This window comes from Spermophilus citellus (assembly GCF_964194105.1).
Source record: "Spermophilus citellus genome assembly, chromosome: 4".
Taxonomy (NCBI): Eukaryota; Metazoa; Chordata; class Mammalia; order Rodentia; family Sciuridae; genus Spermophilus; species Spermophilus citellus.
In genome coordinates, this window is record NC_138185.1 from 64,481,640 (window position 1) to 64,497,620 (window position 15,981).

Sequence of the window (15,981 nt, forward strand, 5' to 3'; positions counted from 1 at the left end):
AGATACGTTATAAAACTAAACTTTAACAACCACTGCATGAGGTAGGCCATGGCATTTTTATGCACATTTTAAAGATGAGAAAACCAATTCACAGAGAGTTAAGTACAGAATTTCCATAGCTTTCCCAGAATGCACCGCCAGAGTGTAACCCAGGCACTCTGACTTGGCCCCTGCCCTCTTACCTGCCCTCTTGCTCTAACCCATTTTTAAGAACTAGATATTTTTGTGTCCCTGTAAGTTGAAAATCTAGTATTTTGTTTTAATCTATTCTCCCCTCATATGCCTCCTTTTAATTTCATTTTTTATAATAAATGATGAAATCAGATTTTACTGATATGTGGTTTCTTCCTAAAACAATATTTGTTTGTATTTATTCAGTAACCATGTTTTAGATAGTCATTTAGACTTAACTTGTTTAACTGAACTTTTATTATTGTCTTTTGTATTGTTCTTTAGTTTGATTTTGAGGCAGCTGAATTATGTTTCCACAACAATGTTGTCAGTAAAGATAAGGTCACATGTTTTCTCAGCTCTTGCTTATCTGAGCATGTGTGCTACATTTGCTCATGTGCAAACTTTGCCTAGGTATAGGCTTATTGGGTTATAATCTTTTCTACTTTCTAACCCTAAGAGGTATACCATTTCCCCTGCCATATATGATTGCAGAAGGAAGTATGACCCAAGAATGATATTTTGTTCGTATAGATATATCTACAATAGGTTTATTTATACACACACACACACACACACACACACACACACACAGGCTCATACATGGAAATGCATGCCTTTTAAAAAGTAATCTGAATTGTAGGGAGCAAGCCCTATTCTGCTCAGTGAGGAGAGTTGGTTTAGACTGCCAATTATACATACAAGAGTGGGCTGTATCCAGAACCAAATTCACCCATAAGAAAGAACACAGGGAAGGACTTTGGGCTTCCAAGCACAGCGTCTTTCATGATGGAACTATGTGTACATGAGATGATGCTGAGTATGTACCATCTTAGCCTAGGAAAGCCATCTGCAGGTGGCTAGTGCACGTACATCTTGTCAATACCTGGTATTTTTTACTTGATAAACAACCACAATAATGTACAAAGAGCAGATATAAGGGCCTCAGCTGAATTCTCATTTATCTTGAACCTAGGATGGACATTCTCCTTACAATTTATTTATTTAGTATTGTGTCCAGTGCTGGGCCTCTGAATTTTCACCAGAGCAACCTGTTTATAAGGCAGAGTTTATGGGTTATGTTGATGTGGTAGGTAGAATAATGACCCTCTAGGTATGTTCAAATCCTAATCTCCAGCGCCTGTCAAGATGTTATTTCACATGGTAATGGGACCTGCAGATGTGATTAGGGACTTTGAGATAGGGAGATGATGCTGAATTATTAGGTTAGGCTCAGTGTCATCATAAGGATCCTTGTAAATGAGAAAAGAGAGCCAAGGAAGATCTGATGCATTGAAGCAGAGGTTGGCAGGATGCAGATTCTGGCTCTGATGGTGGGGGAAGTACCTGTGAGTTTAAAGATGCAGGTGACCTTTAGGAGCTGGAAAAAGCAAGGGAAAGGATTCTCCTCTAGATTCTCTGGAAGGGACACAGCCCTCCTTACTCCTCAGTTTAACCCAGTGAGACCTATGTTGGACTTCTGACCTCTAGAATTATAGGTTGATGAAATCTGTGTTATCTTGACCACAAAATTTATGGTAATTTGGTTAGCAATAGTAGGAAACTGATATATTTACCAAGGAAGAAAGAAAATAGATGGAGTCTTCCTAGTATCTCAAGGAGGAAGGACGAAATCAGGATATTTATTGAAACATTAAAGTCTGAGTTAGAGGCAGATATTTTAAGGTAGGGGTTCCATTAGGATTGGTTCAGGAGCATGGTATAATGGGATTAGATTGTAAGACAAGGGTTTTGAGGAGGGTGTTCAGAGTCTTGAGTCGAAGATGGATTGGAGCTTTCTGCTGAAGAGTTGATGGGATGTTCCTGGAATAACCATTTATTTGTAATTTCTGTTTTCCTGGACAGGAGTTTACTGCAATAGTACAGTTGTGTGAAAGAAGGCAGGGCAATAATAACTAAACCACCAGTTTGGTCAATTGCAAGGAGGCTCTGATTGTGAGTCAAATTTTCAAGTTTCCCAAGGATAGAGGAAAGGCCACAGAATCTTCTGGTATTTTTTTCTTTCCTTAGCACTTTTTCTTTTTCCTTGGAACTTGACTATTCAGTGGAGTGTAAATAGGTTTTACACCTACTCAAATGCTGGGATTTTTTACTTAAGACATTCTTTTTCTTGTTCCTGGTATATCAGGTGTATTCGCTCTCTCTTGCTGCTGTAACCATTTGTCAAAAACTTTAGTTGCTTAAATAATATAAACATATATTTAGGTCTTACAACTCTTTAGAAATTTGACACAAGTCTCACTGGACAACGATCAAGGTGTGGGGTGGTATTCCTTCTGGTGGCTCTGGTGGTGGATCCACTTCCTTGTCTTTTCCAAATTCTAGAAGCACTCGTATTCCTGGGATCTCTTGCACTCAACACCAGCAGTGGCAGTCTGAGTCCTTTCTTCCTGCCATCTGCTTGGTTCTCTGCATCCAGGAAAGGGTCTCTGCTTTTAATCTGTTGTGAACAGATTTGCCCCACCTGGGTAATGCAGGATGCTCTCCCTATCTCAAGTAGACCTTCATCTGAAAGTCTCTGAAACCATATAGGTAACACATTCACGACTCTGAAGATGAGAGCATGGATATCTTTGGGGCATATGGTTCAGCCACCACCTCTGCAGTAAATTCTTCCCACGTGTAAACACCCCGACTACCTTTGGGGGGACTACTCCCCTCTTAAAAATATACTTATGAATATTTTATAAATGTTTTCTTAAGACTGACATGCATATTTACTTCATTTATCCACCAGGCTTGTTAGTTGTCAAGGATCCGGGTGGATGGTTTCTCCTTGACCGTATTAATACCAACCTGGTGGAGTGAGAACTTCAGATCTTTGGGTGGGAGGGTAATTTCTGTGCTCTGATGTTCTTGTGCTGTGAAGAATGGCAGCACCTTCTCTGTTGACTGAAGTCAGTGTAACCAGACAAGGTATGCAGAAGGCTGGGGGAAATCCCTACCCTGTCTGTGTATGATTAATCCCACTGTTTTGTTACTGAAAATATTTTTAGAGGTCTTACGGATCTTAATCAGGTGTCCCGATTTCAATGGCTAGTCTATTTTTATATCATTCTGTGTTTTTAATGAGTACTTAAATGGGGAGGCATGGTGGGATACCTCAGTTGTTACTCTTTGGTTATTCTGTGAGCTTAGCCATCACCTGGAATTGATTGCTTGTAATTTTCCTTCAATATGGTCATAACTCTTCTTCAGTGCTTAGTCCCGTTACACTGTGTGCACACTGAAGTCTCATCTCACACTTCCCAGTGCTCTGGGTGTGCTCTGTCTTTATGGTACCCACCACACCCTTCACATGTGATGGGGACAGGAAGGGTGCTTTATGTCCTTTCTGGGCAACATAAAGTTTCACGGAAACTTTCAGTGCAACTTGAAAACAGATCTTCCATTATGTAGACACATGCAGGAAAGATGCTTCTCTTCAGCTTCATTAGGACTCTCCTAGATAGTAAGAACAGCCTCTTTTCAATCACTCCATGCCCACTATCTACTGGATCAATTGGGTCAATAAAAATACTTGTAAACTCTAAGGATTTAATAAACATTTTCTGTTGCTATGACTGTTATTACCAATATATTAATAATGTACATGCTTGTTTTATTTCTGCTTCAGACTCACCTCGACATCTTGGAAAAAAGTATCAACCCTAGGCAAGTCTACTTCAGGAAGGAGGTTCTCTGCCACACTCTGGGAGGGAACCCATGTCCATTGGTGACCATCACAGCCATGCCAGAGTCCAGCAGCACTGACCATCTGGAGCAGTTCCGTGAGTAAAACGAGAACTCTCTTCTTGGACAATTGGGCTAGCAGTGTCTTCTGCAGTTCTGGGACCACTCCATAAACGGACAGGGACTTTTCTGTCTTTATAAAAATACACTCCCAGTGTTTTTGGTGTGACATAAAGGGTAAATATTAACGTCACTCTGTTGTTAAAGAGAGTGAAAATGAATTACCAACAGTCCAGGAGATGAAATGACTTGGTAGGATAGAGAGCAGATTAGTAATGACAGTCACGTCCTTTCTGAAAACAGAACCAGGATGTTTTCCAATTTCTAATCCAGGGACTTTTCTGAAGCTGAGTTTCTGAGCCCTGGCTGAAAAATCCCTTTGAGAACCCATATACCTTGGTCTGACAGGCTGAGAGTGTGAGGGAGGCTCTAGCCAAGAACCATCAGACCAAACCAAACACAGAGACACACTCACAGACAGACAGATAGACAGACACACACACACACACACACACACAGAAATGGAATATATGAACACACTGGCACAGATAAACAGACACACACAGATACACAATGCCCTTTCAATATGCGAGTTGTGATTATGTGGCTGACTTGTGATCATCATGCTTTTGAAAACAGCTTCTGATGTAGCTCCAGACTTAGGAAGGCAAGAAAAACCAAACAGAATGAAGAATGCTTTGCAATACAAAGAAGTCTGGGAGATGGAAGAGAAGACTGGAGAATAAAACCCAGCTAATTTATCCCCAGAAGATAACTCCTTACCTGATGAAGTGCTAATGGCCTTCAGGTGACTCTTTGGTGGCTACAGAATGTAGTTTCTCACACCCTGTCACAGCTGACAATGATGGTTAACAACCTGGCTAATCAACAACTGATTATCCCATCTGAATTAATGAGGCCCTAACAGGGTTTAATGAATAATAAGGGGTTTTTCAAAACTTATGTGTTCTATGCATTTAAGAGCAATTTCTCTAATGGTCATAGGGTCTTCCACTTGGCAGATGAACTGTACTAGGGGCTGAGAGACAGCAATTCTTCTGGAAAAATCTTCACTGAATATTTTTTTTATTTAAGAAATTGGTTGCATATAAATCTGTGCTTTGCAAGGTCCATTTCTAAGTTGAGGAGAGTGGAACCCCATTGTGTAATTATAACATGGGGGTGCTTTTGTATTTATAGGTTGGTTTATGCGGACATGGGTACTTTTGTTGATGTTATAACCAAAGAGATCATTCTTACTTTGAGGAGAGGACTTGAAACAGTGAAGTTCCCTACAAAATGGTTCCTAGGAAACAGTTGAGCTAAAAAAAAAAGAGACAGAGAAGTGTTGTCTTAGTGCATTCTTATATGAATCAAAGGAGTCTGGTTTCTAGTTGCTGTCTATATGATTCATTGTAATAAACATACACTTTCAAGTGTGATTATAATTTTTCCCTCTTAAACACATGCTAATATTGTAGCCATTGTTAATCTCCAGAGGTATTGGGGGCAGGGAGAGGAGAATGCTTATGATGGTCAGAGGAACGCTGTTTCTTTGCTTTTTGTCAATTGCAAGAAATGATCATTGAGCAAGAGCTTGAGGGATCCAGAGCTTTGACTGCAGTGAAAGGAATAGTTAGGTTGTCTTCATGGCCTTGCTAGCCCTATGTTGCACAAGCCCCCTGCTTAGAGGAGCCATGCTTGACATTCTTTAAAGAGTTTTGACTAGGTATGTGCAGTAACAAGGGTGGGACTGGAGGACTTTATGTGAAGTGGAATAAATCAGTTTCAGAAAGATAAATATTGTACAAACTCACTTATATGTGGAAATAGTGGATAACAGTGGATCTCATAGAAATAGAGATTAGAGTAGTAGTTACCGGGGGCTGGAAAGGGTGGTAGGGGTGGGGATGGGGAGGGAGAGAGGGAGAATGGTTAGTGGGTACAGGGGTATAATTGGATAGGAGGAATAACTTTCAATGTTTTATAGCATGGTAAGTAACTATAGTTGACAATAATTAATTATATATTTTAAAATATCCAGCGAGAGGATTTTGAATGTTTCTAACAAAAAAATGATAAATGTTTCAGGTGACAGATTGCCAATTACCCTGATCTGATCTTTGCATATCATATACATGTATTTAAATCTCACATAGTACTCTGTAAATATGTGTCAATTAAAATTTCTAAAAAATATAAAAAATTGAAGAAAGAGCTTCAAATTAAAAAAAAAATGAAGTTTTGACAAGAAACCTTGCATTTTCACTGGGTAGTGAATCCTGTAAATTGTAGAATTGGTCCTGGGAGAGATCAAAAGTCATACAGCTAAAACGTGACAAAGTCTGGGTATCTATACAACCATCCTTTCTCCAAATCATAGAAGAGTTCTGAACTCTTTAGTCAATTTAGTGAAAATATTATTTGTGTGGGCTATGTGACTTATTGGTATCTGTTATGGTGATTAATTTCAGGAACCCCCATTTTACAGATAGGGCAAGAGGGGTTCAGGAAAGCTAACTACCATGATCGATGGTGGTGCCAGATTTTAGACCTTGTTTTTCTGATTCCAGTGTGTATGCACACAGCAAATGTGCCGAGTTCATCCTCATGCTCTAATTCAACATTCTGGCCTCAGCTGGTAAGCCAGCACTTCCTCTCTTCCCTGTTCTGCCTTCAAATTAGAGGGTAGGGTAGTTGTTAAAACACCTCATGTTAAGTATAGCACAAAAATCCTAGTCTCTTGCAGCTCACAGTGAATTTTGCTTTCTTACCTAATAGAAGCGTTTTCATGGTGGTGTTTCTGGCAGTATGTCAGGAATGAGGAGAGAAGGTTCTCTGGGCCCAGCCTGAGATTCAAGAGCTGAAAATTGCACAGCTGGCCTGGGCCCCCCGGGAGTGCTGGGAACAAAGTCTCAGGCCTTCATAACAAAATTTTAGGGAGGTATGCAATATGTACATGAACACCTGCCATTGCTGAGTTAAAAAAAAATTGAAAAGGAACCTAGAACAATATAAACACCATGCCTGTAATTCAGATATAAAACCACTTGACTTCCTTTGAACCATGGAATGTGATGTATTGATTTAGTAAGAGAACACAGCAAATAAGCCCTCAGCTCAAGATTTCTCTGCCTCAGGCCTCCCTCCAGGTGAGCTTAAATTGTCTTTCCTGCTTGCTGCCTCCCAGGGACCAGGTCAGCTTCTGCTAGGAGTAGGGTTGTTTGGCTGTGATTTGTCCAGCTTCTGGTTCAGTGGCTGCCACTCACCCCCTCATAAAGAGGGATTTGTGTACTGAAAGACATTCTTTCCCCTGTGTAGGATTACCACTTGAGTCCTATTTTAGAAACCCAAGAAATAAGAACATGGCTATGGGACCCATGGGGGAACTCTCCTGCTCAAGGTTGGCTCCCCTGGTGGTTTGGTCTCAAGTCCCAGACCTGGAGATAATTGAGGACAATTTATTGATTACTTTTATTCCTTTCTGGGGTCTGGACTCCAGAGAGTCTCCCAGAAACATTTATTTGGTTTGATTTATGTTTCAGGAGCATTTTCTTTTCTTTTTAAAGTTATTTTCTTGCAAACATTTAGCCTTGCTTTCTTGATAAATTTATTTTCAGTTCAGTAGCTACTGGACTTGCCGGCTATATACTTTATCATTGCCCTGAGACTTGAGGACAATGCCTTCTTGCAACGCTCCCGAGAGAGAAGGCTCACTACTTTACACCTAGAGATTTCAGCCCTCAGAACCAGGATGCTGGCAGATCTGCAAGAGACACATGACTTCTGCCCTTTTCAGTGGGACGGTGAACAGGAAATTCTGGGAGAATATCACTGAAGCCATTGTGGAAGATACAGGCTTGAGAAGAAATTGATGATGAAAGGGAGTCTTTAGAAGGGGTTATAGTTCAGCCAATGTCAGAGACAGTGATGGACAAGGTGTTGGGGAATCAGGAAGCCCAGGTCCTCCCTAACTGGCAAAATTTGGTATGCCAAAGGAGCCCAGGATGTTTGAGATTTGCATTATCAGAGGGCAAATAAGAAGGAGTAAACAGAATCTAACAGAATGGGATAATGGCTCCATCAAGTTGTGACAGAAGATTCCAGGTGCAAGTTTGGAGATAAGATTTGGTTGGCAAGATCAACCCAGGACATTGTTTTCAATGCTTTCTGAGACTAGTCCACATTGGTTAATGGTATGCTGGCATAATTACACAGTCTAGTATAATCTTTTAACACATTATATGTTCTTAGATACTCTGATTAGCAGACCCTTTGCATATACAACTTCCAGCCAGAAATTGGAAACCTTTAGTTTGAATACTTCTCAGAAATTGTGTGTGTGTTTGTGTGTGTGTGTGTGTGGTTTCTACTTTCCTGAATTTGAACCAAGAGAAGATGCTAAATTTAAACAACTGAAGATCCAGTCAGAGTAAAGAAAGCCTTGGGGTGAGGGTGGAGGTCCTTATTTACCCAATCCTGGAAAGGCGAGTGCTATATTTTCCCAAGACTCAGCCATTCCCCAAACCATTTCTGCCTTCTTCCCTTTTCTCACACAGAATGTGCTGCCTTGTGTGGAAATTCCTGACCTTTGGAACTCTCTATACTTCTTGTCTTTATCTCCAGTTTGCAGATGGCCCCTCACTGAAGGCCTATATCCATCTGTGGGCCAGGAGGGCAGTAAGTAGTCATTGAAGGAGACTCCAGGTCTCTATCCCACTTTCCCAATTACCCTGCCTCCTAGGCACTGCTTTCACTGAATATTTCCCTAGAAAAACACTTCCTTGCAGCACACTACCTGTTGAAGTTTTCCATCATTTTGTTAATTTTTCCATTTTCTCCACATTTCCCCTATGAAGTCATATTCTAAATGTCCATTTCTACCCAGCAAAAACTGAATCCCATTTTAGTTTGAAGTCCTGCATCTCTGTGATGGATGCTTCATTTTTTTTTTTTCTCAAGAGTTTTCTTTTTCCCCCCTCTATGTTGGACATCTATATGTTCATCCCACATAACAACAGTGTCTTGACGGTCCTTAAGAGTGATATGAGAGGAGGAACTAATTTGTGGGAATTTTCTGAGGGAAAGTATCATTCTCTTCTTGAAAATTCTCATTCTCTAAGTGAATAGTCAATACTAGCTCACAGACTGGTGAGAAGCCAAGAAATAACAAAGGTGGATGGGAGGGGGTGGATCTGCTATTTTTGCAATCTGAGACACCTCCACCCTGCATTTATTAAAACCTAGAAGAGCAGAGCATAACCTTTATATCTCTGGAGGTGAGATAATTCCACTCCACTGCCACAGTCTCCCATGGCTCACATGCTGTTCTTTCCAGGGGACCTGAGATGGGGGGAAAGTTGAGGTTGCATTTGCAGTTGCTAAAGAATACCTTTCTTTCTTTTTCTTTTTTTTTCTTTTTCTTAAAGATATTCTTATAAAAGCAGTGTTCTATTCAGCCTGCCATTATGCTAAAAGCTTTTCCTTGGAAGACAATAGCTATTCTCAGAAAAAAGATTTACATGAGGTCCTGAGGGTGTAATGAGCTACCACAGGCACCTGCCTCGGGCTGGGAGTTGTCACTTGTAAGTGGTTTTAAATTAGAATGGAGTGGAAAAATACACAGTTACAGAATTCCCCTTTTGGCTTCTTCACAAATCATTTTCCATCCTCTCTGGCCTCTGTCTCTTTTTGAGGCACCTGATCAGGTATGAGGGGAGAGCTAGAAGTGACAACAGAGGTCCAAACAAAACAGAAACGCAAGCGAAGTGAAAACCTCTCACTCGTGGAAATTTTTCTTTTTTTTTCCTTCTTTAACCTCCCATAGGCATGTGGGGCTAAATAATACTATGGGATCACTGAAGTTAGAGTTTAAAAATCCAGAGAGACTATCCAGTTCTGATGTCTCAGATGGCCATAGGGGATGGGGCTCAGAGATGGGGGCTCACTTGCCTCGGTAGGCCAGCTAGTTGTTTATAGTGGTAGATCTCAGGCCTCCAGTCTCCTAGTTAAGCCATTTTTTTTCCTATTAAGTGATGCTTCTGACAAATATTTGAGCTAAAAAAAATTAACTGTAAGAATATAATGTCTTTATCTAAAAAGAAAAAAAATAATATAATGTCTTTTCTCCCTGGAAATCTTTAATAAAATATTTTAGAATTAGAGAAACTGCAATGTACCTTTCTCTTGATTTGGGATTTTCATCTCTTCAGGCAACTAGGGCAAGGAATCATGGCAGATAATAAGAATACAGAGATAAATATTATTTAATCCTTGTCACACACGTCAGGGAGTGTGTATGTGTGTGTGTGTGTGTGTTTGCATGTGTGTGAAAGTCATGTGAATAGGTCACTACAATACAGCAAGTTATACTAAAACAGGCTAAATAAAATGCATTGGAGGCACAGAGCAGAGAGGATTTATCCACATGGTAAAATTAAGGGAGGATTTATATCCACAAGGGTAGTCTGTGTAAGCCCCATGCACATGGTAGACTTATATCAACAGAGCTTTGCTTTCAGAGAAACCTCAGTTGGGAATCCAAAACCAATTTGAAGAAAAATCTGAGTCTTTTTTGAGCATAATGAAAAGGAGACTATGTAAAACACATCTAAGTCACGTTAAATTTGGTTTTCCTCCTGGTTTTCATACACATTGATCTGTATGCATGTAAGCAGTGACTCACAACAATCTCATTCTATTTTAATAAAAAATCCTGAAAATTCTTATGACATTTAGACAGGTTGAATATGTCCTCTCTGCTTCCCATTTTGGCCTGGTCACTCCAATAAAAGGCCCCCTATATTTCCTCCTCCCAAGGCGGTTTGGAGGGGATTGGAAAGATCATAAAACATAAAAGTTAAATAACTTGGCTTATATCCTATCATATAAGTATTTTGATCTTATACAGTTTTACACAATATCATTTAGTCCTCATAAGTTGTCTTGTGTATTAAGAAGGGGCATAATTATTATGCCCACATTATGGATGGGACCATATGATCTCCATCTTGAGATTAGTCTTCTACATTCACAGGAGTTGGGGAAATGTCTTTTCAGTTGGGCTACATGGTAAACCACAATCTTTTTCATGTTAAGAAGTTGGAAACTTCATATTACAACGTTTATTTAGAAGGCAATGATGAGTTAATGGGATGTGATTAGAAATAGAGGAATTACAAAATCAGATTTGTTTTGGAGGAAGGTTTTGTAGCAGTAAGGTGGAGGCAAGTCTGGACCAAGCAGGTTAGTAGTGACATGGAGCCCTTAAGCCTTCAGACTCTCTGGGCCTCAAATCTTGGTTCTGCCATTCATTAGCATTATGACCTCAGAAAAGATGAATACTCTGTACTTTGGTGTTCCTATCTGTAAACTATGGATAATAATACTGGCTTCTTTAATCCATAGATTTTAAAGGGCTTAGAACAGTGCCTGGCACATAGTGTGTGTTTGATATGTTAGTGAGGATCAATATTAGTTTGGTCATCCTCGTGGATGATGGAATTCCTGAAGAAGATTGGTCTAGGGAAATGGGGACAAAAAGTCTAAACTCAAGAGACATGTCTAAGAATTGAGTGGTTTTGGTGACTGATTGTCCTTTAATATCAACAAGGAACACATAAGAAAGGGAGTAAGGCTGTTGTAGAGGGATAATGAGTTGACTATTGGAAATGTTCATTTTCAGAGACCTGAAAATATCATGAGAACCCAGTATAAACATAATTATAAAGCCAATATGTATAAAATATAATCTATTTCAGAGGGAAATAAAACAAATTTTGCATTACCTGAATAATTTTCTCAATTAACAAGGGAACCAGAGTTTTCGCTATGTGGTTATTGTACCAGAAACATGTAATATAGTTCATCAGAATCGATCCCAAAACATTCTGTTCTATAAATTTGTTCATGAAATGTAACGATTTATATATTTTAAGGTAATGAACTGTTTACAAAGAGTTTATGTATGAATGATTGTTTCACACAACAGCCTTTTGAAGTAAGGGTGGGGAGAATTATACTTATATCCATGTTTAGATTCATATTCTAAATGGGAGTTAGAGCTTGAATTTATACCAAAGCTGCCCAATTCCCAAACCCCACAACCCTAACCCCTCTTCTCTTCCTCCTCTTTTGACTATGAAGTAATGAGACAAAATCCTTTATCTTCAAGATATAATTCCCCTTGTGTAAGACTGGTTGTTTATACTACAAGAAATATATTCTAAGCTTCTCTAATGAGTTGAGTACCCGTGTGTTCATGCTAACATTAATAACCCTTCTAATTTTAGTCAAGTCTAAATTATATTGCCTCTGCCCTGTGTCAATACCAGTCAGCCACACTCACCTTCTTTGTATTTCTTGAACACAACAACCTAACTGCCTCTCCTGGGCCTCTGAGTAAAAGTGACTTGTGTGTGGTTATGTAGCTATTAAATATAAAGCCAGAAATAAGAATTCGTGTCTTCTCTAATAAAATAAAGAACTTCATTTTTATGTAATACTTACAAAAGAACTCATATAGCATATAGATATAGATTCAGAAACAGAAATAAGATGAACATCCATACACACACACTATCCATCGTAAGAAACACAACATTGCTCATGCATATTTTAGTGTCTTATAGAATTTTTCCCAAATGGTATCCACTGTTACTGCCTCAGTAACTTCTATCTGGAATTGTGTAGCAAATGGTCTTTCACTTTTCCTTATATATTTTAATCACATATTTGCATATCTTTGCCAATCTACTGTTGAGTTTCCTGTTTGGACTTTATATGAACAAAAAAAAATCCTATATAACATAGTTATTCTGATAAACATAGTTTTATATTAAACCATGTTGACATATTTAAGTTGATATTCCTGTCATACCTTTTTCATTGCCCTGTTATTCTCCCATGTATGCATTTAAGTCAATTACTTTCTCCCCACAATTTACATGTTGCAGCCCTAATCCCCAATGTGATTATATTTGGAGTAAGAAAGTAATCAAGTACAATTTTGTTTTGATTACTATAGTTTTTATTATATATTTTGAAATCAGGTGGTGTGATTCCCTCCAGCATTGTGCCTCAAGATTTCTTTGATTATTCCAGATATTTTGTGGTTCCATATTAATTTCTTTTTTTGGTGGTGGGTACCAGGATTGAGTTCAGGGGCACTCAACTGCTGAGCCATATTGCCACCCCTATTTTGTATTTTATTTAGAGACAGGGTCTCACTTAGTTGCTTAGCGCCTCACTTTTGCTGAGGCTGGCTTTGTACTGATGATCTTCCGGCCTCAGCCTCTGAGCCACTGGGATTACAGGTATGCACCACTGCACCAGGCAAGTTCCATATGAATTTTAAGACTGTTTTCTCTGTTTAAAGTGTTGTTGGAATTTTTACAGGACTTGTATTGAATTTGTAGATTGCATTGGATAGTATGCAGGTTTCTAACAATATTAATTCTCCTAAAGAACGTGAATACCTTTCCATTTATTTGTCTTCTTCAATTTCTTTCATTCATGTTTTAAAGTTTTCAATGTGCAGATCTTTCGCCTCCTTGGTTAAGTTTATTCCTACATATTTTATTTATATTTTTTGATATTATCATAAATAGGATTGTTTTCTTGATTTCCATTTTGAATAGTTTGTTGTTAATATGTGAAAATGTTACATATTGCTGTAGGTTAATTTTATATTCTGAAACTTCACTGAATTTACTAGTTCTAATTTTTTTGTGGAGTCTTTAGGGTTTTCTATTTATAATAACATATAATGTAAAATATAACAACATAAAATCTGAAAATTATGCCTTTTATTTCTTTTTCTTATGCAATTATTCTGTCTGGAACTCCCATTGTTATATTAGAAATCTTCAAGCTTTTCAGGCTGAGTATGATGCTAGCAGAGGCAATTTTAATGTTGTACATGGCCTTTTTTATGTTGAGGTACATTTTTTATATACCTGTTTTTTTAAATTATGAAAGGATATTGACTGTAATTGTTTCTATGCAGCTATTGTAATTATCATATGATTTTAATCTCTCATTCTGTTAATGCCATTATAACATTTATTGATGTGATGTGCTATATTTAATGTTAATGTTGTGTATTATATTTATTATAGCACATTAAATCCTACTTGATCATCATGCATGATCCTTTTAATGAGCTATGGAATTCACTTTGCTAGGGGTATTGGCTTGAAATTTTCTTTCCTTGTAGTGTTCTTGTGTGGCTCTGGTATCAGGTAATGTTGCCATTAAAAACAAGTTTTGGGCTGTTCTTTCCTTTTCAATTGTTTGGGAGGGTATGAGAGGAATTGGAGTCAATTCTTAACATTTTGGGTAGAATTCACTAGTGAAGTCATCAGGTTGTGAGCTTTTCTTTGTTGGAAGATTTTTGACTACTGATTTGTTCTCTTTACATATTGGTCTATTCAGATTTTCTATTTTATGATGTAGTCTTGTTAGATTGCATGTTGCTAAGAATTTATCTGTTTGTTCTAGATTAGCAATTTGGTGACACATAATTAATTGTTCATAGTATATTAGTTATAATGCCTCATTCTACTTATAATTTTGTCTTCTTTTTTTCCTACTTTGTTTAGTTAAAAATCTGTCAATTTCATCTTTTTTGAAAAACCAACTCTTACTTCATTGATCCAGAGATTTTTGGTAGGCTGTCTGGGAAGGCTTCCTGCTCGTTTCCCTGGTCAGGTGCTGGTGCCTAGGTCAGTAGGTATGTGGGTCTGGAGCCTGTGGATCAGGGGTCTGTGGATCCTTAGTCTACAAAGGCTGACCAGGTGCAGGGCCTCCTGAGGTGAATCTGTCTCCTGAATTTCAGAGAACTTGCATGAAGGCTGTATCCACAGGGGTAGACCCTTGCCTGTGACTACAGCACCCTGGGTCTACTAGAGCATGGGACTGTGGAAGCTGACCTGGGTCCAGAGCCTGGGAGCAGATAATTTGGGCTGGTAAATTATCTGTATTGTTTCTGCTCCTCACCTGAGAGTTCTCTCATACTGGGATGACCACAATCCCTGCCTTGGATTTTTTGGGGACCATATATGGAACTTGAATTCAAATCTGTGTGAGAATTTACTTGTCATTGTAAATTTCTAGGGAAACTTTGAGATTAAAAGTTGTTTTGGCTGGGGCTGTAGCTCAGTGGCAGAGCACTTGCCTGGCACATATGAGGCATTGGCTTTGAACCTCAGCACCACATAAAATAAATAAGTAAGTAAATAAATAAATAAAATTAAGGTATTGTGTCCATCTACAACTAAAAATATTTTTTTAAAAAGTTGTTTTGGACCCTCTCTTCTGTGAATTGAGACAGAAGAACCTTTGGGTCTTACATCTATGCAGGGTTCTCCTACTAGATGCCTGGCATGGGCAGGACCTATGATTTCCTCCTGGCTTTCTGTGTACTTTGAAGCCTTCTATGCAGAAGCTCAAGGTCTTCAAGGTTTTCTTGAAATCCTCAAGGGAAAAAACATGCTTTAATGCTCACCTTCCAAGGTTGCTTTGTTTTCACTTTGCTTTGGGTATCTACAGACTTTTTTTTTTTTTATCTGTTTGGACCAATTCAGCAATACATTAAAATGATTTTGGGAAAAATATTTTCAGCATTTTTTTGTTTCATTTGAAGAATTGCTCAGATTATTTAGACTAATATTATTCATGAAATGGAAGTTCTTACCCCTTGATCTTTGCACTTTATATGCTACTGCTTGCCATTACAAAAGAAAACGAAAGTCTAGTTTTTAAATTTACTACAATGGATAATATGAATTTGACAGCTTGCTTGTAATTTGAAATAAATATATTTGTTATTGTATATTTTGAAATAGCATTTTTCCTGCTGAAAAGAATACCCTTTCTCTTATGATTCTTGAAATTGTTTTTCTCCTCCATAGACAGTATGAATTTTAATGAAGAAATATTTTGGAATTTCTGAATTAAGATTACAACTGTTTTAGTCATCTTTGTGTCAGTGTGACTAAAAGAACTGACAAGAACAACTTAGAGAAGGAAAAGTGTATTTTGGCTCATGGTTTCAGA

General features: G+C 38.3%; 1 protein-coding gene across 6 annotated transcripts in view; it reads left to right on the forward strand.

Annotated features, from left to right (window-relative positions):
- AGBL1 (AGBL carboxypeptidase 1) overlaps positions 1–15,981 on the forward strand; it is a 798,986-nt gene that overhangs the window by 202,029 nt on the left and 580,976 nt on the right. For all 6 annotated transcript variants that reach the window (XM_081290638.1, XM_081290637.1, XM_081290639.1 and 3 more), the window contains exon 17: positions 3,809–3,962. In XM_081290638.1, the coding sequence (XP_081146764.1) occupies positions 3,809–3,962 (154 nt within the window). The remainder of the gene's footprint in view (positions 1–3,808; positions 3,963–15,981) is intronic.